This window comes from Saccopteryx leptura, chromosome 2, assembly GCF_036850995.1.
Source record: "Saccopteryx leptura isolate mSacLep1 chromosome 2, mSacLep1_pri_phased_curated, whole genome shotgun sequence".
Lineage (NCBI taxonomy): Eukaryota > Metazoa > Chordata > Mammalia > Chiroptera > Emballonuridae > Saccopteryx > Saccopteryx leptura.
The window spans coordinates 369,148,175-369,175,891 of NC_089504.1; the positions used below are offsets into that span (position 1 = coordinate 369,148,175).

General features: G+C 52.6%; 1 protein-coding gene across 10 annotated transcripts in view; it reads left to right on the forward strand.

Moving 5' to 3' along the window:
• The window catches only part of ST3GAL4 (ST3 beta-galactoside alpha-2,3-sialyltransferase 4), a 36,520-nt gene extending 9,131 nt beyond the window's left edge, over positions 1-27,389 (forward strand). For 4 of the 10 annotated variants that reach the window (XM_066365204.1, XM_066365205.1, XM_066365198.1 and 1 more), the window contains exons 2-11: positions 19,686-19,761; positions 20,044-20,140; positions 20,508-20,588; positions 20,819-20,916; positions 21,136-21,196; positions 21,721-21,816; positions 21,911-22,100; positions 22,813-22,956; positions 26,296-26,439; positions 26,721-27,389. In XM_066365204.1, coding sequence (XP_066221301.1) covers positions 19,746-19,761; positions 20,044-20,140; positions 20,508-20,588; positions 20,819-20,916; positions 21,136-21,196; positions 21,721-21,816; positions 21,911-22,100; positions 22,813-22,956; positions 26,296-26,439; positions 26,721-26,807 — 1,014 coding nt within the window. In that variant the 5' untranslated portion in view covers positions 19,686-19,745 and the 3' untranslated portion in view covers positions 26,808-27,389. Of the gene's footprint in view, positions 1-761; positions 781-14,909; positions 15,768-19,685; positions 19,762-20,043; positions 20,141-20,507; positions 20,589-20,818; positions 20,917-21,135; positions 21,197-21,720; positions 21,817-21,910; positions 22,101-22,812; positions 22,957-26,295; positions 26,440-26,720 lie in introns of those variants that run through there. The other 6 variants (XM_066365199.1, XM_066365202.1, XM_066365200.1 and 3 more) reach the window with 4 other exon arrangements.
• The last annotated feature ends 328 nt before the right edge of the window (positions 27,390-27,717 follow it).

The window sequence follows — 27,717 nt, forward strand, 5'->3', positions numbered from 1 at the left end:
AGGGATTTGTTCATAGTTTTTTTTATAGTCTGGCCCTCCAACGGTCTGAGGCACAGTGAACTGGCCCCCTGTGTAAAAAGTTTGGGGACTCCTGCCCTAGACTCATGACTCCTCAGTCCCCAGGCCCTGACCCGCCCCGTCTCGTCCTCTCACTACCTCCTTGGTCTGGGTCCTGGGATGGTCTGAAGTTGCTAAGGCCTCAGGGCTTAAGTCCAGATGAGGGGGGTGGTAGTGGCTGAGGCAGGTGGCTGGGGACGTGCCTAGGAGTTTCCTGGATTTGTGTGGGGTGGATCAGGATGGCAGTCCCTGTCACTCAGATCAGGATTAGGAGCTGGGACCGGCTCTGAGGATGGTGAGTGAGCGCTCTGAGGGCACTGGGCGGGGTGCTCTCCACTGACCACAGCTACAGGCTGCCCAGGAACTTCGCCCTGGCCCTGGGGACACCTCTGGGCTATGTGGCTTCCTGCCTTTGCTTTCCTGTAGCCCTCTGTCCCATGCCCCCCCCCCCAAGTGCCTCTGAGCGACAGGAGTGAGCTCTTCCTGGGAGCTGGGCTGGGTGGGGCAGAGTGCTTCCCTTCACCCAACTTTGAGAACAGATCCCTACGGGCTGGCTTAGCCACTCCCAGCTTCTCAGGAGGCTCCAGGGACCTTCGGTCTCTAACAAACAAAGTCTGCTGGAGCCAGAGCTGATGGTTCAGGAGCCTGGTGGGCAGTGCCCTGCGCTGTGTGATGGGGGAAGAGAGCGCCCTAGCAGAGGGGGTCTGGCAGCCCCCAGGAGCTGTATGTTGGGAGCAGGGATGGGAGGCAGGAAAGGCGGAGGGGTGAGGAGTGTATGTATGTGTGTGCTTGGGTATGTAGGGGTTGCCATGCTCTTATCTTTCTATTGTTTGTTTTGGGGTGCACTGTGTCTGAGCAAGGATCAGTGTGTCTGAGATGTGGTTGTAGGTTTTTGACTCTGGGAGGGTCTGAGTGGGCCAGAGCAGGGTTGGCCTGAGAATGGGCTCAGTGTCTTCCTGGTGCCTCCTGATTTGGTGTGTGGACAGAGCTTCTCATGGCCACATAGGACTGGGTGAGCCTGGGACAGAGGTGGCCATGGATAGTTTCTGACAGCCTGGCATCGGCCTTCCCATGTGCTCTGCCCTGGGCCCTGGATCCTGGACCCTGAACGCTGGACCCTGGGCTGCAGCCTAAAGGGTCTGCCCCTTCCCTAGCAGTACCAAGCCTCTCTTCCTTTTCCCTGATCCTTAACCTTTCCTCGGAAGAGAGTCCTAGATACAATGGCTCATTGAAAAGCCTTACTGATGGGAAACAAACTCAAAAGAGCCTCTCTTTCTGGCTTCTCTGTTCCCCGGTGACAGGCTGATGCAGGAAATGGAGGTCTTGATTTCTTTTTTTACGGTTTCAATTCTCTAGAGGAGACTCTGCGTACCCCTCCCCCAACACCAGCCCTCCCCCAACATCAACATGCACAGCACTTCCCTTTCCTGTTCTCACCTCAGCAAGGCTAATCCTATTGGGCTCCTAATAGGAATTCAGCAGTGGTCCCTCTTCTGCCGACGCCCCCAAGTCTCTTTGCCCCAGAATCGCCATCGCAGGCCAGTGTGTACCGCAGTGCTGACTGGACGGCTGGTGATGGGGGGAGGGAGGTTTCAGTCTGCAGAAGTGAGGGTTCCTGTTGGTACAAGGGGTCGAGGAGAGAGGTTTCTGTGTGTCTGAATCCTTGCTGCTCCCATATGCTGCCCTCAGAAGTCATGCTGCCAGCCATTCAAGGCCAGGGCTGGACTTCTTTCTCACTAGCTCTGTCGGGATTCCAGGTCTGGATGCTGCTCCGGAGAGGGGACAGAACTAGCAGAGGGAACGTCACCCTGGCAATAAGGTGCTGCTCAAGTGAACAGGGTGCTGCTTCACCCAGTGGGTAGTGCCCTGTACCGCAGGATAGGGGCAAGAAGCACCCTGGCTGAGGGGACTCAGCAGCCCCCAGAAGCTGTGGGGAGGGTACTGCTCAGCAGAGGGGGCACAGCTCTGCCCTGGCTGAGGATCTATGCAAAGCCCTGTTGGGATGGCTGTCAGGTGGAACTGGTCAGGGCCGGCACTGTCTCCGAGTTGCCGCTTCTTCGATGTGTCCTCCTCCCTCTCCCCCACTCTAGCATGTCTGCTGAGTCTGGCCTGGCTGTGGGATCCGCGTTAGTGTGGGGCACAGTCCAGCTGGCAACACCCCTCCCTCTCCCTGGGCAGCTGCATGTGTCCCATGTGGCCTGAGCCGTGGCCCCAGGGGCCAGGAGGAGAGGTGAGTGGGGGTGTGGTTGCAGACCGACCCTCTGCTGGGATGGGCGGAACCTGAGGGGAGAGGAGCTGCCACACACTGGGAGGCCTTGGCCGGGAGTCACCTTCAGCATCCAGGGGCTGGTGCTGGCTGGGGGCCCAGCCTATACTAAGGTTGTGGATTTTCAATCCTGGGATGTGTTTTGAGGCTCACATGCCTTCCGGAACGTTGTCTTGCCACCTGTATTTCGCAGAGGAGGAATCTGTGTCTCTAGGAGATATAGAAGTTGGTCAGTCCCCCAGCCTGTCCTGGCAGAGTCCAAGCAGAGCCCCGGCAGCTGGCTCACCCGAGATCTCTGGATGGCATAGTGTAGGGTTCTGAGCAATGCAGCCCGCTTGAATCCTTCATCCCTGGCTCCACCACTTTCTAGCTGTCTGACCTTGAGACCCGTAGTTTAAACCTCTCTGTGCCTCAGTTTCCTCTTCTATAAATCGGAATCAAAGCATACTGCCCCACAGTATTACACAAATGAAATGAGATTAGGCCTGGCAGCTGCAGATCAGCCCACCGTCTTTTAAAAAATTTTTTAAAAAATTCATCATTTCTTTTTTTTGGAGGGGAGGAGAGAGAGAGAGAGAAGTGGGGGAGGAGCAGGAAACATTAACTTCCTTATGTGCATTGACCAGGCAAGCCCAGGGTTTTGAACTAGTGATCTCAGCGTTCCAGGTTGACACTTTTATCCACTGCATCATCACAGGTCAGGCTAGGGTCCTTGTAAAATGAGTGCAGAGTGCTGCTCCTCCTTGGTGCTCTCCTGTGGCTTCCCCTGGGCCCGATGAAGCCCCGGCTCCTGGGTTCCTGGGATGTCCTCCACCACCTGGCCCTGTTGGCCTCCTGGGAGCCACCATTGGCTCTTCCTCGCTGTGCTCGGTCAAATCTGCCTTCTTTCTGTTTCTCACACCCGACAAAGCCTCAGGGTCTCTGTTTGCCTCTCAGTCTGGAGCTTTCTTCCCCTACCCCTCCCAGCATCTTTGCAGGGTCACCTTTCTCAGGGCTGAGGTAGCAGAGAGGGCTGCCCCTCGCTCTCCCTCCTCCGTTGTCCTGCTTCACTGGCCTCCTAGTATGTAGCACTATCAGATGGTATTTCTCACTTACTCATCTGTCATTTCTCCGCAGACCCTGAGGGTGTGCCCTCATGTAGGAGGCTCACCGTGTCTGTGGGCTCTGCTTTCTATTGGGCTGTGTGGTGTCCAGGGAGGCCTCGGGACTCCAGCCCACCTGGGGATAGGGTTCTTCTAAATGAGCCCTTCTGAGGAGCAAGTAGAGGAGGAGAAGGTGCCTGCATGGTGTCCTGGGCCCACGCAGGATTAATCTTTGGGATGACCTCACTTCATGGACTAGCTGCCTTAGGTTTAGGACGTGGATACAGATGGGCCAAAGGTGGCAGGAGTCAGTTCCACAGAAACCACACCTGCTGATAAAAAAGGTATTTTATGAGAATAAGGAAATAACCCACAGAACAGCAAATACTGCAGGGCTGGCACTGCCAGCTTCACCAAGGCTGCTTCTGGGTGTCCCCACCCCTCATCTGCGTACACCCAGATTTTTGCAGTGGGCTGTTTTTAACTTGGCGAGAGGAGGGAGGATCAAACTTTTCTGCTCTAAGTGATGTTGCCACTAGCTCATACAGTGCTTTCCTATAAATCAGAACCAATGACTTGTCGCTGGACACAGCCCCGTGCAGGGTGGACGGTTGGACAAGCAGAGGGAGGGCTGGCCGCGCACACTCAGTGTGTGTCACTGCCTGCTGCCCTGCTCCTGCCATCCTCTGTCCGTGGAGTGGACATTTGGAGAGACAAGAACGGCTCGTGTCCATTGGATCTGAGAGAGCGGTAGTTGATTCCCCCACTCCCCCATGATAATGACCCTCAGAGCTCCTCTTACCTGCATGTCCACCAAGGTCATCCCCATTTGACCTGACAGAAAACCCGAGAGAGGTGACCGGTCCAGCACTCGCACAACTGATGAGTGGGGTTCAGGTGTGTGAGACTTCAAAGTTGATGCTCCTGATATTTTAATCTTCTCTTTTTAGCAAGTTTTTAGTTGAAATTGTATCACACTCACCAGTGTAAAAAGTTAAACTTACAAAAGGGTATATGATAAAAAGAAACAGTCTCTTTCCTCCCAGACTCCTGTCCCCCAGGCTTCCCTCTGGAGAGACAACCACCTTAGTTTTTTCTGCTCCTTCCAAACACTCTACTGATATATGGACATACCCATGTGTGCATGTAAGTCTCGATGACAGCACACTTGGGGCCTGGCCGGGTAGCTCCATTGGTTAGAGCAAGGGTCGGGAACCTTTTTGGCTGAGAGAACCATGAACGCCACATATATATATATATATATATTTTTTTTTTCACTTTTCTGAAGCTGGAAACGGGGTGAGACAGTCAGACAGACTCCCGCATGCGCCCAACCGGGATCCACCCGGCATGCCCACCAGGGGCAACGCTCTGCCCACCAGGGGGCGATGCTCTGCCCCTCCGGGGGTCGCTCTGCCGCGACCAGAGCCACTCTAGCGCCTGGGGCAGAGGCCAGGAGCCATCCCCAGCGCCCGGGCCATCTTTGCTCCAATGGAGCCTTGGCTGCGGGAGGGGAAGAGAGAGACAGAGAGGAAGGAGGGGGTGGGGGTGGAGAAGCAAATGGGCGCTTCTCCTATGTGCCCTGGCCGGGAATTGAACCCGGGTCCCCCGCACGCCAGGCCGACGCTCTACCGCTGAGCCAACCGGCCAGGGCCGAACGCCACATATTTTAAAATGTAATTCTGTGAAAGCCATACAACAACCCATGTACATTACGCATTATCCAATAAAAATTTGGTGTTGTCCTGGAGGACAGCTGTGATTGGCTCCAGCCACCCGCAACCATGAACATGAGCAGTAGGAAATGAATGGATTGTAATACATGAGAATGTTTTGTATTTTTAACATTATTATTATTTTTATTAAATATTTGTCTGCGAGCCAGATGCAGCCATCAAAAGAACCACATCTGGCTTGCGAGCCATAGGTTCCCAACCCCTGGGTTAGAGTTTTATCCCGGTACATCAAGGTTGTGTGGGTTTGATCCCCTGTTAGGGCACATACAAGAATCAACCAATGAGTGCATAAGTAGGTGGAACAACAAATCAATGTTTTTCTCTCTCCCTTTTCTCTCTTTCTAAACTCAATAATTTTTTTTTAAAAAGAGCACATTTGGAGATACACAGAGCACTGTTCTCCACCTGCCTTTTGAAAAGCAGTAATGTGCTTTGGAGACCATGTGACAGCAGTATGTGTAGGTCGGTCTCCTCTTTTCCGCAGCTGCAGTGTCCCACCGTCTGTACCCCGGATGCAGCCACGCGGGTCTCTGCGTGCACTTGCGTGCGTCTTCTGCTGTCACAAACAGGACTGCTGTAAAGGTCTGGATAGAAAACCATCTGTGCACGAAAGGAAACTTTCTATAGAATAAACTTCTATCAGTGGGATCCCCAGGCTAAAAAAGATCCTGGTGGATATTGCCAAATCACCTCCCAAAGATTGCCCAGGTTTCACTTCCTCCGGGCCCGGCGCCTCGCCTCAGCAGCAGCAGGAGACGCAGCCTCCGGCTCCACTGTCCGTGGTGGAAACGGTCTCTCCCACACTGCAGTTTTCCATTGTAGAAGAATATATTTTCCTTTGTGCCTGTTACATTTTCCATAAATTGTATATTCATATCCTTGGCCAACTGAAAAGATTTTTTTCTTATTGATTTGCAGATTATAAATTAAGGGAATTAACTAGTCTGCTACACATATATTACAGGTATTTCCCCCTTTTTTCATTTATGCTTTAACTGTGCTTTCTTCCTTTCACTGATGTAAATATTAATGTGGTTGAAGATACCAATTTTTTCTTTTATAGTCTCTAAATTTTTGTCTTAAAAATACTATAACAGTTTGGGTAGTGGATATGCAACATAATCAAATGTCAAAATAACCTGGAGATGTTTTCTCTAAAACTATGTACTCTGATTAATCAATGTCACCCTGTTAAAATTAATTAAAAAAAATAATGTAACAGACCTCCAATTATAGTCAGCCACATTTAACAAATGTGCACATTTTCCTGTTACATCAGGTTTTTTTTTTTTTTAAGAAATAAGATATCACAAGTATAGATCTATGGGGATATCACATATCCCCATAGAACTAAAGTCTTGCTCCTACAACCTATCCTGTTCTCCATCCTTCCAGAATATAAACTTCCTTAAATTTGGATGCACCTCTATATTTTATTATTTTACCTTAAACACACATGCCCAGATATACAAAGCAGTGCTACTTATCTACACACGTGGAATTATCCTGTAGGTTTTTAATTTTAAAGCACAGTCATGCGCTGCTCAATGACAGGGATGTGTTCTGAGAAAGCATCATTAGGCTGTTCCGTTCTCCTGTGAGCACTGCAGTGGTGCCATCTATTGCTCTGGGCTACTGGCCCGTACAGCATGTTACTCTCTGGAGCAACAGGAGATTAAATCAAATGTATGAGAAGAGGATGCCATTCAGAGACGCTGCAAACACAAGACAAATGAGGCTGCTGCTGGCAAACATGGCATACTGTTTTGCAGCAAACTTTTCCTGTACTTACAAATAGAAAGAATACACTCTAAGGATAAAAAGAACAGTATAGTAAATAGTGTTTATTATCACTATAAAGTTTTATGTACTGTACCCAGTTGCGTGTGTTGTACTTTTATACGACAGGCAGCGTGGTAGGTTTGCTTACACCAGCACTGCCACAAGCGCATGAGGAATGCGGCGCTACAACGTGACACAGCTGTGACGTTGCTCATAGGTGTTAGGAATTTACCAGCTCCATTATAATCTTATGGGACCACCGTGGAGCATGTTGACTGTTATACGACACATAACTATAGCGGATCCTTGCTTGCATATCTGTTTGCATCACTTTTAAAATATTTTTTTTTTTTTTTAAAGATTTTTATTTTTTTATTTTATTTATTCATTTTAGAGAGGAGAGAGAAAGGGAGAGAGAGACAGAGAGGGAGAGGGAGAGGAGAGAGAGACAGAGAGAGAAGGTGGGGAGGAGCTGGAAGCATCAACTCCCATATGTGCCTTGACCAGGCAAGCCCAGGGTTTAGAACCGGCGACCTCAGCATTTCCAGGTCGACGCTTTATCCACTGCGCCACCACAGGTCAGGCCACTTTTAAAATATTGACATTGTGTTTCAGACTTATCCAAATTGATCCATACAAAGTAATTTCTTCAGTTTGAAGGGCTGTATACTATTCAGTTGTATGAATATTCCAGTTTACGTAGTCTTGGGCATGTAAGATAGTTCCATTCTTTTGCTGTGCCACAGTGTTGTGACAAATGTCCTTAGGGGTACACATACCAGATGGGCTCACCCTGGGCTCTGCCTGCTCGTGAATGACTGGGGTGTAAAGTGTGCATAACTTCAGCCTAACTGTACATTGTGACTTGCCCTTCCAAGCCTTTATATCAATGCACTCCTGCCAGCCACAGGCAAGAGATGATCCATTCAGTTTTTGGTGCATTCCCTGCTCACTAGTGAGGTTGAACTTTTCTTTTGAAGTTTCCCAGATTTTATTTTATTTTTTAAGTCAATTTACAGAGATGTCTAGCAAAGGACATTTTAGTAATCAAAGTAATTTTAAAACTTTGTATGCATCACTCGTTCATGAGAAAATAAATATAGTAGTACTCTGATTTGAAAACTAGATAAACTGAGGAGGATATAGTAAACTATTATTGATAAGTTACCTTCTTTAAAGCTGGGAAAGTAAGAAGATAAATTCTGTTTTGGTTATAAGTGAAATATTGAACTTAAAATAATGCTGTGACCCTGGCTGATTGGCTCAGTGGATCGAGTGTCAGCCCGGCATGTGGACATCCTGGGTTTAATTCCCAGTCAGGGCACACAGGAGAAGCGACCATTTACTTCTCTTCCCCTCCAGCTCTCCCTTCTCTCCATCTTTGCCTCTCACAGCCAGTAGCTCGACTGGTTTGAGAATTGGCCCCTGGCGCTGAAAATGGCTCTGTTTGTCCAACTGTCAGCCTCAGGTGCTAAGAATAGCTTGGTTGATTCGAGCATCAGCCCCAGACGGAGTTGCTTGGTGGATCCCAGTTGGGGCACATGACTATTTCTCCTCCACTCACTTAAAAAAATGCTGTGTTATTAATACATTCACCATTTTCTTATATATATTGAATTTGTATTTTATTCAAAAATTTTTATTTTTCAATTATATTTGACATTCAGTGTTATTTTGTATTAGTTTCAAGTGTACAGCATAGTGGTTTGACAATCATGTACTTTGCAAAGTGATCCCCACCTGGCCCCATACATGGTTATTACAGTATTACTGACTATATATTCCCTGTGCTATACTTTACATCCCCATGGCTATTCTTTAACTACCAGTCTGTACTTCTTAATTAACCCCTTCACCTCTTTTACCCAGCCTCCATGAACATCTTTTCATATTCACTTGGTGTTTGAGATTAACCTGTGAATTACTTTTTCCTGTCCTCTGTTCTCTTTGGTTCCTTGGTGTTTTATTGATTTGAAGGAGTACCAATAGATCCAAGTATTTGTTGATCATATGCCTTGTGTCTGACTTGTCCAAGGCCAGAACTCTCTTTTTTTTTTTTTTTGTATTTTTCTGAAGCTGGAAACGGGGAGAGACAGTCAGACAGACTCCCGCATGTGCCCGACCGGGATCTACCCGGCACGCCCACCAGGGGCGAAGCTCTGCCCACCAGGGGGCGATGCTCTGCCCCTCCGGGGCGTCGCTCTGCCGCTACCAGAGCCACTCCAGCGCCTGGGGCAGAGGCCAAGGAGCCATCCCCAGAGCCCGGGCCATCTTTGCTCCAATGGAGCCTTGGCTGCGGGAGGGGAAGAGAGAGACAGAGAGGAAGGAGGGGGAGGGGGTGGAGAAGCAAATGGGCGCTTCTCCTGTGTGCCCTGGCCGGGAATTGAACCCGGGTCCCCTGCACTCCAGGCCGACGCTCTACCGCTGAGCCAACCGGCCAGGGCCGAGGCCAGAACTCTTAACCACTGCACTCTGCCTGTGGCCACCGAGCCTTGGGATGACCTATTCTACAGAGGAGACACCGCCAGGAGAGAGGTCTGCTCAGGGGCCTGGGCACCGTCTCCAGGAGATGCTGCACCCGGAAAGGAGAAAACAGCTTCTTCAAAGCGGCCTCCACAGCACACACCTCGATTCTGGCCAGTCCTTGGGATTGCGTTAGTGTGGGGTACAGTCTCTCTCCCTGGGCAGCTGTGGATGTCCCAGGCAGTGTGTGCCATAGACCCAGCTGCCAGGAGGAGGGGTGGGTACCAGTCTCAGCCTATCAGTAACCAGTGTTGTGGCTGGACTTGCCCATGTGGTTCATCAGGAAACTTTGAAAAAATGAAGGTTTATTACTTATAGGGCCTGGAATTAACACTGCACAGCCTACAGCAAACTTGGGAGTAGGAGAGGGGAGAACTGGCCTCGGGTTCTGTTTTACTTGGGGTTGCAAGTGCAGACCTAGGGTTTCAAGGACTTACTCGTTTTTTGGTTGTTTTTTTTTTTTGTAAACCACAAATGTATTGTGTGACTAATTGTTGCAGTCCTTCAGATGCTGCAACAGCTGCCCTCTTGGGTTTAGGTGTTGTCCCTTCACGGAATCCACTCCTGCATCTGCGGAGTATGGCCAGTCTGGTGCTGTTTCGTCATTTACCCTTAGCGCTCCAGCAATACTTCCGTTTCACTTGGCGGGGTGGCCACACTCGCCGCAGGTGGACTTCTGAAGACAGCAGCAGCCTTTGAGCCACAGCGGGGCACAGTGTAATCTGTTGCAGCGCTGGCTGAGTGATGACATTCCCTTTGTCATCTCGCTTCTGGGGCCAAGAGCAGAGAGTCAAGGACCTCCTCTTTATTAGTGAAATTAAAACAAGAGCTTTAATTTAAAATGTGGCCCAAACAGCCAGTTATTGAAATCAGCTGAGATCGCTAACACAAAGGAGCACGGGGCGGAGTGGCCAGGCTCTTTACCCAGCTGAGTGACTGGCGATGTGTATATTCGAGATAGCTTCTTGGATGTAGATGCCATGTTTAAGTCCAGATCCCTCTCCTCTCCCTCTAGGAGGCCAAGGTGCTTTAGGGCCTGGGCCCTGGGCCCTGGATTTTAGCCCAGGCTGCCCATCTTGAGGAGCAAGGAAGGAGGAAGGGAGCTTTCCTGGGTAAGAGGGGGTCTTCAAGCCTGTCCCTCTCCTAGGACCACACAGGGTGGCCGCTGTTAGCCTTGGAGCTGAGAGTGGTTAAGATGAATCAGACGTGATAAGATGGCCTGTGAGCATCACATATGTACATATGTTTGGCAGAACCTGAAGCACCTGCGGGCTCTGCCAGCTGCAGATCTGAGCCTCTAGCCAGCCCCTGGCACCTTATATGCCCAGATCTCTGCAACTAAGGGTCTAGGATGTTTTAACTTGATAAAACAGTTTGTTCACACTGATTCTGCTCATTTGCTCAGTCATTTATTCATTTAAATATTTGTTGATTACCTGCCATGAGTTTGGCATTGAATTTGGTGCTGGAGATGCTGTGGGCCACAGGAAGCCCCTGCTTTCTTGGGACATGCAGTCTCATCAGTATAGGAGTCAGCGTGCTCTAATTGCTGAAAGAGAAATTAAACAGGGTGGCATGGTGAGACAGACCATGGGGACAAGGTGGCTCCTAGCTTGGGTTCTGGGTCCCTGTGCCAGGAGGCAGCGTGGGAAGGAGTGTAGCCAGGCCCAGGGGTGGCTGGGGAGGGAGGTCTGGGCTTGGGTCACAGCAATGGTTTCAGACCCCCAACATTTATATTCCTGCCCTGACAAGGATTCAGGTATGAAGCTGTTGGCGCTGACCCTGCCCGGGCCCTGCCTCTATTCTCAGATGGGGGTCTGAGTGTGATGGGAGCATGCAGGCTAAACATCTTACGTTCTTTAGGAAGGGGTATATTTAGGAGGTGCTGCTGAAGCTGGGGCTGCCCGGGATCGCCTCAGTCAGTGGCCAGGCAGTTGTGCCTGGCGTAAGGTCCTTAGTCTCCTGAGCTTTTTTTGGTCATGGGACAGACTGGCTGTAGGAGTATTTGTCGTGATGCTGTCATTTACCCCATGTCTGTCAGACCCGCAGCTTTCGGATGGCACTGCTGCATGGATGTGGAGGACTGGGGATGGGTTCCACTCCTGGAGCACTCCCGTGTTGCCTGCTCTGTCTTGTTTACCCCGACAACCACTGTGGCAGGGACCACTTCCCTCCCTTTCACAGGCTTAGGGATGTCAAGTAGTTTCCCCAAAGTCACGCATCTGGCAGGTGTCAGAGACAGGTTCAGCCCAGTGGCCAGTCCCCTGCGCACAGCTCTCAGCCCGGGAAAGAAGGCTCTGGTCAGGCAGTTCTGTATGACCTGCTGGCCAGCCCAGACGTGGCCGTCGGTGTGGGCCTGGGCAGGTGCGTTGTGTGAAGGGTAGCCAAGGGTCAGCCACAGGGGCAAGATGACAGGGTCAGGAAGAGGTTGGGGGTGGGCCAGGTGGCAGTGTCTCCTTGAACTGTGCCTCCACACCCAGCGCTTCAGTGGAGCAGGATGGAGGGGAGAGAGGAGACCTCAGGACGGAGCGCACTGGCTGGGCATCAGAATGACCAACGCACTTTCTCAGGCAGCATGGACCCCGAGTCAGCCTTTCTGCCCGGAGCCCAGGAAGCATGCAGAGCGTAAGAAGGGGGACCTTGGAGGTTACCTAGCCCAGCGCTGTCCAGTAGCAATGGGATGGGAACCACACACTCAAGCCACATGTGTGATTTTAAGAATGTCAATTTAGTCTTTACATTTGTAAAAAGTAACAATGAGATAAAACTCATTTTAATATTGAAGCCAGTATAGTCAAAATATTATATTGGTGCTTGATCAATGTAAATAATTTAAAGGTGATAGTTTCCTTTTTTGTACTAATTCTTTGAGGCCCAGAATATATTTTTCACCTAGAGCATATCTTAGTATGGACCAGCCTGAAGTACTCCATGCCTCACGTGACAGGTCCCCACGTGACAGGTCCCCACGTGGGACCGGGCAGGGCTGGGGCCATCCACCATTTTCAGGGCAGGTGTCTGGAAGCCGGAGGAGGGAGGGGCTGGATGCACTATTGGTGAGCTGGTTCAAGCCCCAGCCCCAGGAGTCGTGGGCCCCAGGGGGGGAGGTCGGAGGAAGGGAGCATGCAGGAGCCCCTGACTGGGAACCTGGGGCAGGTCCACAGCCACACCAGAGTTTTCTTTTATTTATCCTGGGCCCAGACAATTAAATGTCTACCCTGCCTCACCACGTCAGCTTCCTCATCCAGAGAATGGAATTCAAAGCGTCTGCCCCTCCCTCGCAGACACCAGAAGTATGGTTTTCAAGTGGCTCCCTGTGGTGTCTTGTGACTGGCAGCCGATAAGGTGGATGACACCATGTTTCTGTGTAGGAGGCTGCAGTGCCGGCTGTTTGGGGTGCCCTGTGGAACGGACCTGTGGACCCCGAGGGCGGAGAACAGACAGCCTTGCTGCACTGCAGTGGGAAGCTTGTCCTGTCCCTTTTCCTTGGAACTTGGATGTCTGGAGAGATGCCCGCATCTGCTAACTGGCGGGCCCTGGGGCAGTTGGTCAATTACTGTGCCCTCTGCTGCCTGGAATGAGCCTGGGGCCAAGACAAGCCTCACTTCCTGCTGGGCAGGGCATGTCGAGATCACACTTTGCTGTTCAGTGATGGGGACAGAGACCTAGTCTACAGGCTGTGACCAGTCAGGGCTGAAGCAGGTATCTGACCTGTTATAGCCTCTTCCTCTCTTGCTTCAGTAGATCGACTGATTAATTCAGAAGATCTGTATGCCAGACACTATTCTAGACAGTGGTGGTACTACAGCAAACAAAACAACAGAAAATATCTTTGCAAGCAGGGAGGGGACCTGAAATATTGGGTATGTGCAGAATTGTTGATGGGGGTGGGTGAGTGAAGAGGTGAATGTCTAGGGGAAAGCATGTCAGGCTGAGCCAATGGCCTGTGCAGAGGCCCAGAGGACGAGTGTGCCTGCTCAGTCAGGAAGGGCGGGGCCGGGGTGAGTGGGGAAGGAGGAAGGGGGTGCTGGCCTGTAGGTCATGTGCATCCTTATTGGTCAGAGGCAAGGTTATGGGTCTTCTGAGTGATGAGGAGGCCAGGTTTCCGAGCAGAGGAGAAGTACCAAATGACCAGTCCGTTCCCAGAATTGACCGTCCACACCCACAAGTGATTGATTAAGGCGGATTAGAGCCCAGAGGATTTGCACGGCCTTGCATAGCAGTTGTGCTCAACAGTGTGTTCACAGCCCAGTGTGAGTCCCCTGGAAGGTTGGCAGTGGACACTGAGCCGAGAGGGCAGGCTGTGGCTTAGCTGGCACCATCGAGATTTGCACGCCATGACAGGCTGGCAGTGTGACCCTAGCTTTGGAGGTGAAGAATGTGTACACAGGGTTCTTACAGTCTTGCTTCTCAGTTCAAAATGGGAGCCACACAATTCGGGGCCCAGGAAACTGGCTTAGCAGCTGAGGGATGATAGCCCCGTGCCAGTGGTGGGACATGAGTGCATGACAGTGAACGCAGTCACATCAGCACTCCTGGAAGTCTGGTGTCCAGATGCAGGGCAGCAGGCATCCTGCAGATGCAGCAGCACGCAGGGAGTCGTGCGAGAGCTGCCAGCGCAGCCCGGGCTGGGGCTGCAGGGACACCCCCAGGGACCTAGGCATCCCGGAGCAACTGCTCACAGGATGGTGGGATAGGCAGCGGAAGTGGGGTGGGGTGCAGGCTCTGTGCTTCGCCTGAGTCCCAGCCTCCCCCTCACTGTGTATGACCCCAGGCAAGTCGCTGGTCTTGGCACCTCAGCTCCCTATCTGCACAAGGGTGGTAATAATAGTGTTCCACTCACAGGGCTGAAGTCATACTTGGACAGCTCTTGAAAGTGTCGAGCAGCGCAGTTCTCAACATTTGGTGATTTCTGGAGACATTTTGTTTGTCACAGCTGGGGAGTGGGGGGCCTACTGGCATCTGGAGGTCGAGGTCCATTCTGTGTTGCACAGGATGGACCTCAAAGTGATGGTGAGGAGGAGGAGACTCCCCCATTTCTGGGGTCACACCCAGTAAATGCACCAGACATTTCAGTTATGAATAAGGATGTAAGATATTTTTTTACCTCATTTTGTGACCTGGGTATTAAGTATTTACAATCATCTGCTACATTCTGGGCACTAGAATAAAGTCTGCAGTCATAAACAGTCCCAGATAACAGAGGTCACAATCTAATGGGCAAGATAAGAAACACATAATAATATGCTATAAAGCAGAGGTCCCCAAACTTTTTTACACGGGGCCAGTTCACTGTCAAACAGACTGTTGGAGGGCCGCCACATACAGTACTCCTCTCACTGACCACCAATGAAAGAGGTGCCCCTTCCAGGAGTGCGGCGGGAGGCTGGATAAATGGCCTCAGGGGGCCACATGTGGCCCGCGGGCCATAGTTTGGGGACGCCTGCTATAAAGTTATATTATGTGCTAACGTGTCTTCTATATTCCAGGTACTTTTCTATATTCCAGATAGACTCGTGCTAGAAACAAACTCCAAGTTCAGAGGTCAGAGGATAGAGCAAGGCATGAGAACAGGGATGATACAATATGAAATTATATTCCCTGTCACAGCTAAAATCTAGGTCCAAACAATGTTTTGTGAGAAGAGAAACATCAATTGCTTAGAAATGTCAGAAGGGACTTCACGGACAAGGTGTTCTTGAGCAGTGCTGCCCGAGGCATGGGGCTGTCGGGCAGCCAGGGTGGGGGCTTCGGGCAGGGGCCAGTGTGGAATGAGGAGGCACCCGCCCTGAGCCGGGAAGAGGGTCGGAGAGGTGAGCAGTGTTGGATTTTCATTTAAGGAACAGGGAGCAATTGAAGCAGGAGAGTGGTTTGATCCAAATTGTTTCTTAGAAAGACACCGCACTGGCCATCCCAAAGGAGGGGCTTGAGTGAGGAAAGACTTGTAGTAAAGGGACCAATTAGGAAGTGGGTAAACTGTGGGGGAGGGCATCTAGACTCAACCTCTCTTGAGAAGAGGAAAAGGAGGGCTGCATTCTGGATGTTTCTGAGGCCCCACACCATGTGGCCTTGACCCTGGACTGAATTTTAGAAAGCTTTAAATCCCCTGTACCTCCCACAATGCCAAGCATGTAGAGGGAGTTCAGCAAACATTTGCTGGAATTGGGAAATGGGCAGAATCGATACCATTTAGTAACTGTTTAGTTGGGCTGGTGTGAGGGGGAGGGATGTCAGAGACCGAGTGGACAGTGTGGGGCAGGGGTGGGGAGAATGGATCCAGTGTGGGACATGGCTCAGTTTGAAGAATTTAAGATCATCCAGGTAGGATGTGCCTTAGAAAGTTAGAAATACTAGGATGGGATCAGGGAGAGAATTAAAGGGCTGAAAATAAAGAGCTTGAATCATCAGGGTATGGGTAGTAGTTAAAGCTCTGAAAACGAATGAACGTGTCCGGTGGAAACAAGCCGGGACAGTGGAGGTTCAGGGACAGCTGCCCGGGGATCCCCAGCCCAGGACGGGCACAGAGGTAGGAGCAGGAGGGCCTGGAGAGTCTGGAGCAGCAGCCAGGAAGGAGGCACGGGCTGACAGTGTCGGCTTCAGCAAGAATGATTTCAGCGCAAGAGTAAGGGTGGGAGGCAGGGTGGGTAGGGGTGAGGGGTTGAGTGGAAAGTGAGGACGTCGCCCAGATACGGAAGCTTGACCGTTGGGTAAGGACACAGCTGCAGGGGGAGCTTGAGGAGGTGAGCAGGGCAGAGAGGGTGCTGTTGTGTTTATGAAGAGGCAGACTTAAGCACGTTGATATGTCAAAGGGAGTACAGAAGGAGGGAGAGATGGAGGATCAGGGCAAGGGGGATCACCGATTGGGAGTAAAGCGGGAAAGCTGAGTGGGACCCAGTGCCCAGGTGGAGGGATTAGGAGGGAGCAGGAATGGTAGGTGCGTCTGGAGGTGGCAGGCAGGCCCGGACAGCGACATTGATCAAGGTCTCTGAACCAATGGGAACAGAATCCGTGCTTCTGCCCCCTACCCTGCCTTCCCATAGACTTCTGAGGAACGTTAAGCTATATCCCGTGAGGGGCCTGGCATCATGCTGTGCCCTTGGGGGGAGCACAGTCCTGTTCTTGGCACAGTGGGTGCCTGCTGAGCCCTTGCTGTGTGTCACCTGTGAGTGCTCACACAGCAGGAGTCATGGTTCCTGCTTTCATGGGGGCTCCTTTCTTTAGCCGGTGTCCTTGGGCTGCCCTTGGGCGAGTTCCGCGGCAGTGCTCACCAGCCTCACTTCTGCCCAGGACACTGGTTCCTGGCAGAGCACCAAGAGGGCACACAGCCTTCCTGTTCTGGGGTCAGCTCTGCCCAGAGGGATGGGTCAGCTGGGCTCCCTGGCAGCTAATGGCAGTAGAGGCTGCTACATCTTAGACATGAGTGCATCGGATGCCGGCTCTCCTGCCCAGCTGTCCGACTTTGTGTACTCTCTTGTCCCTTTATATCTAGGGGCTCAGTCAGCAGTGTTGGGGAGCTTCTGGGAGAAGGCTACCAGTTGTCCTGGAGAAGGCTACCAGTTGTCCTGAAGGGGCTTCTGAGCCACCCTCATGGCTGAGCTCAGTGACAGGGGAGGGTGAGCTAATGAAATCCTGCACGGGGTATCATAGAGCAAGCCCTAAGGCTAGTCAGTCTGCCTAGCATAAAACCAGCACAGTTTGGTAAGAAAGACACATTAGTTCAGAACTTCTTTTCTCCTCCTCCTCCTCCTCCTCCTCCTCCTCCTCCTTCTTCCTTCCTTCTTCCTCTTCCTTCTTCTCCTTCCTCCTCCTTCTTCTTCTTTCTTCCTCTTCCTTTCTTCTGCTTCCTTCTCCTCTTTCTTCTTCTTCCTCCTCCTCTTTCTCCTTTTCCTCCTCTTCCTCCTTCTCCTTCTCCTTCTCCTTCTCCTTCTCCTTCTCCCTCTCCCTCTCCCTCTCCCTCTCCCTCCTCCTTTCTTCCTTCTTCCTCTTCCTTCTTCTCCTTCCTCCTCCTCCCCCTCCTCCTCCTTCTTCTTCTTTCTTCTCCTTCCTTCTCCTCCTCTTTCTTCTTCTTCCTCCTTTTCCTCCTCTTCCTCCTTCTTCTTCTTTTTCTTCTTCTTTCTCCTCCTTCTCCTCTTCCTCCTTCTTTTTCTTCTTCTTCTTCCTTTTCCAAGTGAGAGAAGGAGAGATAAAGAGACTGACTCCCACATGCGCTCTGACTGGGATCCACCCGGCAACACCCATCTGGGGCCAAAGTTTTGCCCATCTGAGGCCATTCTTGCAACCAAGCTATTTTTAGCACCTGAGGTGGAGACTCCATGGAGCCATCCTCAGTGCCCAGGGCCAATGCGCTTGAACCAACCGAGCCACGGCTACTGGAGAGGAAGAGTGAGAGAGAGAAGGAGGAGGGGGAGGGGTAGAGAAGCAGATGGTCACTTCTGTGTGTCCTGACCAGGAATCAAACCCATGACATCCACATGTGGGGCCAAGGCTCTACCACTATGCTAACCAGCCAGGGCCAGAACTTTCTTGATCAAAGAAGGGCTAGTTGTCTTGTTGCTCAGGACCAGTGAGTGCTAGTTAGTTACCCCTGATGGCTGAGGTCTTCTGTATTGAGGACGGCCCATGGGGCAGCATAGTGTTTGTCTTTCAGTTACTGCGACATACTTTATGTAGTGTCTCTGTCTTGCTGCTCGTCATATCACAGGGAGGTGGGGTCTTTTGGTCTGCCTTGTTTTTTACTTACCAATGCTTGGGCTGTGCCCCTAACCAATTAAATAAGAATCTTGGAGAGGGGGATATCTGTATATTTTTAAACTCAGGTGACTGACTGCCTGCCATTCATGTTGTGATCCAGGTATCAGGGATGAAGTGAGATGGAATGAGACTGAGGGGGAAGGGGGCATGTGAGAGCTGGAAGGGTCCTGGTCTCAGCCCCTGGAAGCAGAGCATGACTTGGTGATAAAACAGTGTTCAGGATCATTGATTCATAATGTGTAACAAAAACCAGGCCTGTCCAGATACTATCCCCCCCTTGAGGCTATTCGAGCGTTTTCATTGTTCTGGAGAGTGCAGGCATGTGTGCTACCCTCTCTCCTGGTCCTTCAGAACCGGGCTGCTTGTGGGAATGCCCGTCCCAGGTCCAGCCCACGACTGAAGCAGCCCAGGGAGGGCCCTGGGGTCTAGGATTTTAGCAAATGGCCGGGTGAGTCCCGTGATTCAGACCCCTGGGGAACTGGCACAGACAGAAGAAACTGGTGCTCAGTAGTGCCTGTGCCCCTTCGTGTGGCTGTGGAAGCTGCAGAATTTGCCTCCCTGGTGACGCCGATGCATGGCCCTGGCAGGGTTTTGTGATTTAGGGACCTCTCTGTTAACGTAAGAGTAGCAGCCCCCCCCCCCCCCCAGCCTGCCCTTTCCACGCTGGCCTTTGCCCTCACCCAGAGCGTCTCCCACCTCTTCTGTGGCCAGATAGCCCCTCTGCTCCCTGCACTCTTCATCCAAATACCCGTCTTCACTGAGCTGCCCCACACCTCTGGGCAGAGAGGGCTTGGGCAATGTTTGCATTTCATCAGAGTCCCGAAGGGCTGGAGGAGGCCGCGCGGACCATCTTGTGGCTGCACCCTCACCCCATTGTCTGGCCTGAGCAGACCTGCTTAGCTGGAGCAGTTGGGAGACTGATGATGGAGAGGTGGGCGGTGGCCAGGACCAAGGGGAGGCCTTGGATTGTGGTGAATAAACTTCAGCCACATAAAATATGAATCACATCCTTGTCCAGTTAGCTGAACTTTCATGTGAAAAATGGGTGATGGGTGGAGGTAACCACTAGCCTCCCGGAGCTGGCCGTTCCCTGGACAAATTGAGGAAGAGGACAGTGTGGGGAGCCACGCCAGGGAAGCTGGAGCCAGCCAATCTGGCACAGAACCTATTCCTTGAGGGGTGGGACTTGTTTTTCCTTTCCATCACATAGGACCCCATGAACCCCCGATGCTGCCTTGTAGGGGCTGGGGGATGTCTAGGGTAAGAAGGGCCTTTCCCGGAGGCCCCCCCCCCCCCCAGCAGCTCTGTGCTTGCTGGAGGCAGAAAGAGGCGGGCTGTGGGTGTATCCTGCTCCAGTGTGGGGCGGGACTATGTGTGGGTGTGCCTTCTCCAGTGTGGGCAGGAGTGTGTGTGGGTGTGTCCTGCTCAGTCCGGTGTGGGGTAGGAGTGTGTGGAGCTGACCAGACACCTGTGACTCCTACCTCCTAGGTGGCCCGAGGCAGCCAGGATGTCAGCTCTCCCCAGGAACCCTGCTTCCTGCTGAGAAACATGATCAGCAAGTCCCGTGAGTGTTGTCCAAGAGCTCCCCACCCTGAAAAGTGCCCCCCCCAGAAGCAGTCTATATTATCATCCTGGGAACCCGGGGTTGTGGTGGCACAGACGGGAGGTAGGGGTCTTTCTCTTCACGTTGAAGGACAACGGAAATGCTCAGGTCCAAGCCCTGTGCTGGCAGCAAGGGCCAGACTAGGGCCAGGGACTGGGTCTGCTTGATTGGGGGTTGCAGGGGCCCAAAATGGGGCAGATGAGAAGGTGGACTAGGACTGTACTGGCCTGTTTCTGCCTCCAGCTCCTCTGTGCATGTGCCCTGCAGGCTGGAAGCTCCTGGCCATGCTGGCACTGGTCCTGGTCATCATGGTGTGGTATTCCATCTCCCGAGAAGACAGGTATGTTGCCTCCAGCTTCCACGTCCTTCCACTGGTTTTCTCAGGAGCAGGGCTCGGGACGGAGTGTCATTGGGTGGGGCAGGAAGGTTCAAGCCCAAGTGTGTCCTCTCCCTTTTATTATTAGCACAAAATTCTTTGGTGTGGGTAGATGGTGGGTTTGGGGGATAGGTCCGGGTGACTCCTTGGCCAGGGGTTCGGGAGAAGGAAGAACTGGGTCCTCAGTGGTTTGGTTCCAAAGTGGAATCTGGGTTGAGATGATCCCACCCCGTCAGCCGCTCTCTGGCGCTGGGGCCCATGTGCCGTGGGAGAAGGTTGAGCTGGGCCCGTCTGATTAGAGCTGCTGCCTCTTCTCCTTTTCTGTCCCCAGTTTTTATTTTCCCGTCCCGGAGAAGAAGGACCCGTGCCTGCAGGGTGAGGCAGAGAGGAAGGCTTCTAAGCTCTTTGGCAAGTAAGTACTTGAGGCTGAGGTGGGTGGGGCAGGGCACAGGGTGCACTGGGATTGGGGGGGCCGTGCTAGCAGACGGAGGGACTGTGGCGGCACACATGGGTTAGGTACAGTCAGCAGAGGAGGGCGAGGGCCCTGGACATGCAGTGGCACATTAATCAGGGGACTGACCCTGATTCTGGCATCAAAGTTAATCCCTTCCTCTTCCCCACCCTGTCCTCACCTCTGTGCAGCTACTCGCGGGAACAGCCCATCTTCCTGCAGCTGAAGGATTATTTCTGGGTTAAGACACCCTCTTCTTACGAGCTGCCCTATGGGACCAAGGGGAGCGGTAAGTACTGCCTGGTGGTGTGGAAACAGTGGGTTCACATCGGCCACACCCCTCGTATTTTTTGCCATCCACAGTGCCAGTGCCCAGGTTCTCAGCCAGGTCAGATCCTGGGTCAGGGAAGGGGATGGCAGGCAAAGCTCTGAGCCATGGAGGAGGAAGAAGGGCACTGTGGAAAGCTGGCTCTTGTCATCAGCCCCTTCCAATTGGTTCTCTTTGTAGAAGACGTGCTCCTCCGGGTTCTGGCCATCACCAGCTACTCCATCCCAGAGAGCATTCAGAGGTAAGGAGCCCGGCCTCGCGCCCGTCTGACCCCCTTTCCTTCCTGCCCCAGGCCCAGCGCCTCCCACTGAGCCTCTGTGGCCCTGTGGCCTCTCTGCTCCCATGTGGCCAATTTGACCCATTTTTCTAGCCTGCCCGTCTCCAGGGGAGGCAGGTACATCAGTCCCCACAGCAACTGAGCCTGGGCATCTGGCTGCCTGAGCAGGCAGAGGCTGCTGAGGGTGTTGCTGTGGCAACAGGCAGGCCTGGGCCGCAGGCGAGAGGGCTCCGAAATGGGGTTTCTCACTGGTACTCAGTCATCTTCCTTTCTCTCCTCTCTTCCATGCTCTGCTCAGTCTCCTCTCCGGTTACCGAGGCCCAGGGCTGCAGAGTCAGTAGGACCATAAGCAGGACTCCTTGGAGATGCCTGGTCTCTAGGGGCCAGGGGCTGAGAGGCCTGGGGAGGGATTCTGAGCCAGGCCAGGGGCAGAGCCAGGGCAGGAGCAGCGGTGGCTTCTGTGTCTGAGCACCCTCTTCCCACGGCAGCCTCAAGTGCCGCCGCTGCGTGGTGGTGGGCAACGGGCACCGGCTGCGCAACAGCTCGCTGGGAGACGCCATTGACAAGTACGACATGGTCATCAGGTCTGTATGGCGCCTCCGCCCTCTGCTGTTTGGGAGCGACTATAGACAGGCCCAGGGGGGCCCTAGGTGATGGCCTCCTCCTCCCACCTCCCAGACTGAACAACGCCCCGGTGGCTGGCTATGAGGGTGACGTGGGCTCCAAGACCACCATGCGGCTCTTCTACCCAGAATCCGCCCACTTCAACCCCAAAGTGGAGAACAACCCCGACACACTCCTCGTCCTGGTAGCTTTCAAGGCGATGGATTTCCACTGGATTGAGACCATCCTGAGTGATAAGAAGCGGGTAAGGAGGGAGAAGGGGAGGGGTTGAGGCTGAAGTGGGGACACTGTCCGAGTCAAGGCCTCCTGTCTCGTAATGTTGCTCTGCAGCCGTAGAGATGGAGATGGGAGCTGAGAACTCTCTTCTGCGGGGCTTCCGACAGCCCGCGTGCAGCCAGGGCCCAGGTGCCTGCAGGAGTCAGGCGGCAACCAAGGGCTCCCCAAGCTCCAGGCTGCCTGGGACAGAAAAGCTGCCAAGTTATGTTTGCCGGGAAGAACCCGAGAGCCAAGGAGCCAGCAGTAGTATCTCCAGGCAGGGGCAGGTTAGGGTAGTTGAGATCTGGGTCCTTCCAGACGGTCCCCAGAAAGTCTACTGTGTCTATTTATCATGTAGTCCAAGGCTGAGCTGTCTAATCTGGCTTGTTTGGCAGAAGTTACACAATCTCAAACTTGAGCGCCTCCACCTGTGTGGAGATCCTTAGAAGTGGGAGTGGTTGGACCTTGTACCACACACTGTGTCACCTGGCTTCCCCTGGGGGTGCCCCTCATTGCTCTCTGCCTGCTCCGCCCTCTGCTCTCCCTTCCTGTCTCTGGTGCAGGCCTCACTCCTCTCCTCTCCCCCTGAGGTCTCTCTGCCACCACCGGGTCCCTATCCCCTGGCTGAGGACCACCAGGCTGGACTTGAGAAGCAGGTCTTTGCCCACTCCCATCTCTTCCTCCCAACCTCATCCCCCCAGGTGCGAAAGGGCTTCTGGAAACAGCCTCCCCTCATCTGGGACGTCAACCCCAAACAGATTCGGATTCTCAACCCCTTCTTCATGGAGATCGCGGCTGACAGGCTGCTGAGCCTGCCCATGCAGCAGCCGCGCAAGATCAAGCAGGTGATGGTGTGGGCTGGTGGCCAGAGGGCAGGGGTTGTGGCTGGGAAGTAGGTGGGATGTCCCAGAGACTTAGGAAGCTGTAAGGGACCCCGTGAGAGGGGAGAGTAATAACAGAGATCACAGCTCCCATTTGAATAGCACTGTTAGAGCGGTATGGGCGGGAGCAGAGCCTTCAGGCACACACCTGCAGTCATTTAGAGTTACTAGCTTGCCACAGCAGTGCGGGGAGCACTAGCTTGAGAATTGTGGGCCATCTCCAAAATGGAGTCATGGGAGGGTGTACAGAGCTTGCGGCTGGATTAGAGGGTGGTTGTGGCAGGCGTTGATTAAAAATTGTAAACTGAGGCGTTGCTGGGACAGTCACAGTCTTATCTTTAGAACAATCAAGCCTGTGCAGTTGCTATTACTTTATCTGTGGTTTTACATGTTGGTCTGATGAGTTGAGAATTTGAGCTTGCAGTTTGACCTGCATGTCATGGTCAATTTTTGGAGTCATGATGCAGTTTTCCAAGTTATGGTTTAGCTCTCAGTGCCCTTAGTGGTCTTCGGCTGGTGGATGTTAGCTTGTAGCTTCCTGAGGACTTGAATGCATGTCTTTGAGCCTCAGAGAAGCTGTGTGGGCAAGTGGACAGAGGTAACCAGCAGAAATAGACAGGATGTGCTTTGTCACTTACTGTGTGGCCTTGGGCAAGTCAGCCACTAGAGCCTCTGTTTTCTTATCTGTAGAATGGGTGTAAATTAGTACTGACCTTTGAAGGTCACTGGAGGTTTTAGAAAGATAATTGTGTAATAGGCTTATCATGGAGATTGAGACAGTGGATGCTCAATAAATATTTGCCAAATTTTGAAGAAATGATTTGTCTTTACTGAGTGTCTACTGTGATTCGGCTTCATATGTGAATGCCTGCTGTGTGGTTGCTCAGTGCCTGGCCCCAGGAATGTGAGGAGTAGGGCATCTCCTTGCCCTAAGGACGTGCGGGCTGAAGAATAAACACAGGTGTCCTCATGGAGAGCAAAATGCCCAGCAGAGATTGCTCCCTGAGCTGTGGGATCTCGGGAAGGCTGGTGCTCCGGGCTGTTTCAGAGGCCCTCCCTGGAGGGGGTGGTGCTGGAGTTGGGCCTTCAGGGCTCTCCCGGCTGGGCGGTCAGGCAGAGAACTGGGGAAAGGTATGTCATTTGACAATACCAGACACGCCCCTGCACTGAGCTCTACTGCAGGTGGAGGCACAGGGGCAGTCTGGAGGCATTTAAGACCCGATGGGGCATGAGGCAGAAGTGAGGGCTTAGGGCTTGAGGCAGAAGTGAGGGCGGGAGAGGGAGGCAGAGATAGGAGGGCTGGGACCCAGCTCCTGTGATGGGAAGAGAAGCAGAAGGGATGGGCTTAATCTGTGTTAGTTTCCTGTCACTGCCTAATAAATTACCACAGTTTAGTTTAAAACAACACTCATGTATCTGCTCATACTTCCATAGGTCAGAAGTCCAGCACAGGGTAGCTGGGTTCTCTGCCTAGGGTAGGTCTACAGGTTCCCCCACCATCTGCAAGTAGAGCGATCCTGTGAAGCCTTTTGTATGCTGAAATGGCATTAAACAAAGAAGAAATTACCATTGTTATCTATGTCTTTATTTCTGCCCCACAATTGAAGTGCTTAATGACATCCAGTTTTATGCTAAGCATGACACCCTGATAAGCTTTCTTAGGCTTTTCTGATCCTTAGGATACATGTCGCTAACAGATGTACCAGATAAACCTTAGATGAAGCCCAGATGCTGGCAGGCCCAGTTCAGAGCTCTGGAAGCTTGATGCTGGGTGTGGTTCCTGGATGAGATGCTTGGCAGGGCCCCTCTCACTGCAAAACAAATGCTGAACGCTATGTTCGCTTTTCACCTTTCTTCATACAAGTGAGAATCCTTTTCGAATTTCTTTTGGTTAGCAAACAGGTACCTCTGTAGGTCTTTTGTAAAAGCAAAGTGGTATAACACGAACTTTGGAAAAGCGGAGAATACCTGTACAAGGCTGGAAGCAAGTTGGCAGCTGGGCTGAGTTCTTGTCTAGAGGCTGGGGTGGAGGGTTCACTTCCAAGCTCATTCTTGTGGGAAGAATTCAGTCCCTTGTGGCTGCAGGACCAAGGTCCCATTTTCTTGCTGGCTCTCAGCCTGCTAGGGGAGCACTCTCGGCTCTTTGAGGCCACCCGTATTCCTTGCCGTGTGTTCCCTCCATCTTCAGACCGGCCTCAGGTAGGACAAATCCTTCTTGTGCTTCCCATCTCTGACTTCCTTCACTGCTCTAGACCCAAATATACGAGCTCATGAAATTAGGTCAAGCTCACCGGGATTATCGCTTTAACAGTCAACTGTGCCATCCAAAGCATACAGCAGACTGTAATACATCTCATCATAGCCATAGTTTTCACACACACTCTCAAGGGCGAGGGTCATTGGGAGTCATCTTAGAATTCTCCTGCTACAACATTTACTTTACAAGTGAAACTGAGGAATGTGTGACATCTAGTTTTCCAGCTTGGACAACTGGGTGGGCGGTGACATGTAGATTACGGGGAGAGGAGAGTTTGGTGAGGTTAAGGAGCCCTTGTCGGGGCTGAGCTGGCAGGAAGGCGATGGAAGTGTGGTTTGGGAAGGTCTGGATGGAATGCGGTAGCGCAGTGATGGTTTGAGTGGCAGGGGGAGACGCAGGCCCAGGCAGGAGGTGACAGATGAAACAATAGCAGAGCTCAGAAGCAGATGCTGGCAGAAGCCTGGTGTCAGGAGGCCTGGCCAGCTGAAGCGGGCTGGAAGGCAGAAGTTGAAGAAGGGGACATTTGTGAGGTTCAGAGACCGGGTTGTCCACCCTTGTGGATGAATTTGGGATGAAGGAAGCGAGGTCCTCTGAGCATCCCATAAGGTGGAGGGAAAAGTCTTACCATTTCCATTTTACCGAGGGGGCGGGCCCACCTCATAAAGCGCACACAGTCCGTGAGCATGGGGACCCCGGGTCTTCTGAAAGGTGTGAGGCTCTCTGAGGCTCCGAGAGGAACTTTCCATCCCTTAGGGAGTCGCTTAACAGTTGTAAGCCTCAGCGTCTCCGTCCGTACTGTGCGGTATGGTAGCTCTGAGCCACATAAGGCTATTTCAATTTCAATTAAATAAAATTAAGAATTCAGCCATTCAGCTGCAGGAGCCCCAGTCAGTCACTCAGGTGCTAGCCATGGTGGTGGCTGCCATTCTGGACAGCACAGAAGAGTGCCCCTTCCAGGGTAGCAAACTCCTGTTGCCGAGCAGTGGCTGAAAAGATGCTGGAAGGAGCGGGGCGCCTCTAACGCTTACTCCCTCCTTGATCCTCAGAAGCCCACCACAGGCCTGCTGGCCATCACCCTGGCCCTCCACCTCTGTGACGTGGTGCACATTGCTGGCTTTGGCTACCCAGATGCCCACAACAGGAAGCAGACCATTCACTACTATGAGCAGATCACGCTCAAGTCTATGGCAGTAAGTGGCCCCTGCCGGCAAGTTGGGTGGGCAGACCAAACTGGGACACTGGGTGATTAAGTGGCTCATGGTGAAGTCATCAGAGTCAGAGCTGGCACCAGGGCTTCTGGGTCCCCAGACCAGTATCCTCTGTACTCGGCCTCACAGGTGGTTTTTCTTCTGAGAGGCCGCATGAGGAAGGGAGCCCCAGTGCATGGAGCTGTGGGGGGGCCAGGGAGTCTCCCCTGAGCCAGGGACGTCCCTAGGAGTCTCTCAGTGTGCTTTCTTGGCCGTCTCCACAGGGGTCAGGCCACAACGTCTCCCAAGAGGCTCTGGCCATCAAACGGATGCTGGAAATTGGAGCAGTCAAGAACCTCACATACTTCTGACTTGGGCAGGGGCTGTACTCATCATCAGTCAGCCCACTCTGCTGCCTGAGCAACCCCCGGCACGGCTGTGGGGTGCCTGGTGCCAGCGCGCTCAGCTTGGACTCCCCCTCGCCTGTGTGGGGAGGGGTAACGGGGCGGGCCGGGTCTGAGAAGAGGCCATGCCCCTGGCTGCTCTCGTGGGGGCCAGATCTCCTCAGGCTGGAGGCCCTGGGGCAGTAGGAGCCCAGTGAAGGAACGAGCTTGTTGCTGTGACATCTGTCTGCAGTGCCGAAGGTTATTTAATGGACTATTTAATTAAGAGGAGAAAGTGGTATGGGCTGGTCCCATGGCATCCAGAAAAGGGGCGTGCATAGTGTTCGGACCACTTTTTGAAGAAACAAAAAAATGATGGTCCCACTAAGGCCTAGACCCAGAACAGGCCTCCCAGGAGGGGAGTCATCTGGGGTGAGTAGGTGTCCTGCAGAGAGGGGCTGCTCTTCCCAGCAGGCTTGGGGGAGCAGTGGTAGGGGCCCTACATCAAGAAGGGAACCTCATCTAGAAAAGAGGTACCAAACAAATTAAACTATTTTTCCTAAAATAGAAGCTGTTGTGATACCCTGTGTCCTTTTGGATGGGGGAGGACATGGATAGGTTGTGGGACACAGCAGTGGGCCCTTCTCCCAGCAGTGGACAGGCTTGTTAAAGATCCAGTGGGACCCAGAGCAGGCCATGGTCATTCAAGAGATTTATTTTTGATTATGTGGTTGGTGCCAAGTCATACATTATCACCCTGGTGAAGCAGGCAAGCAAGTGTTGCCCAGAGAAGCCCTTTCTGCTGGACACTCAGCCTGGCATCCTACATCCGGGTTTACTTCCCAGGCGGATGCCAGATGGGAGGGGCAGAACGCTCTCCCACCTTCCTTCCTCTCTC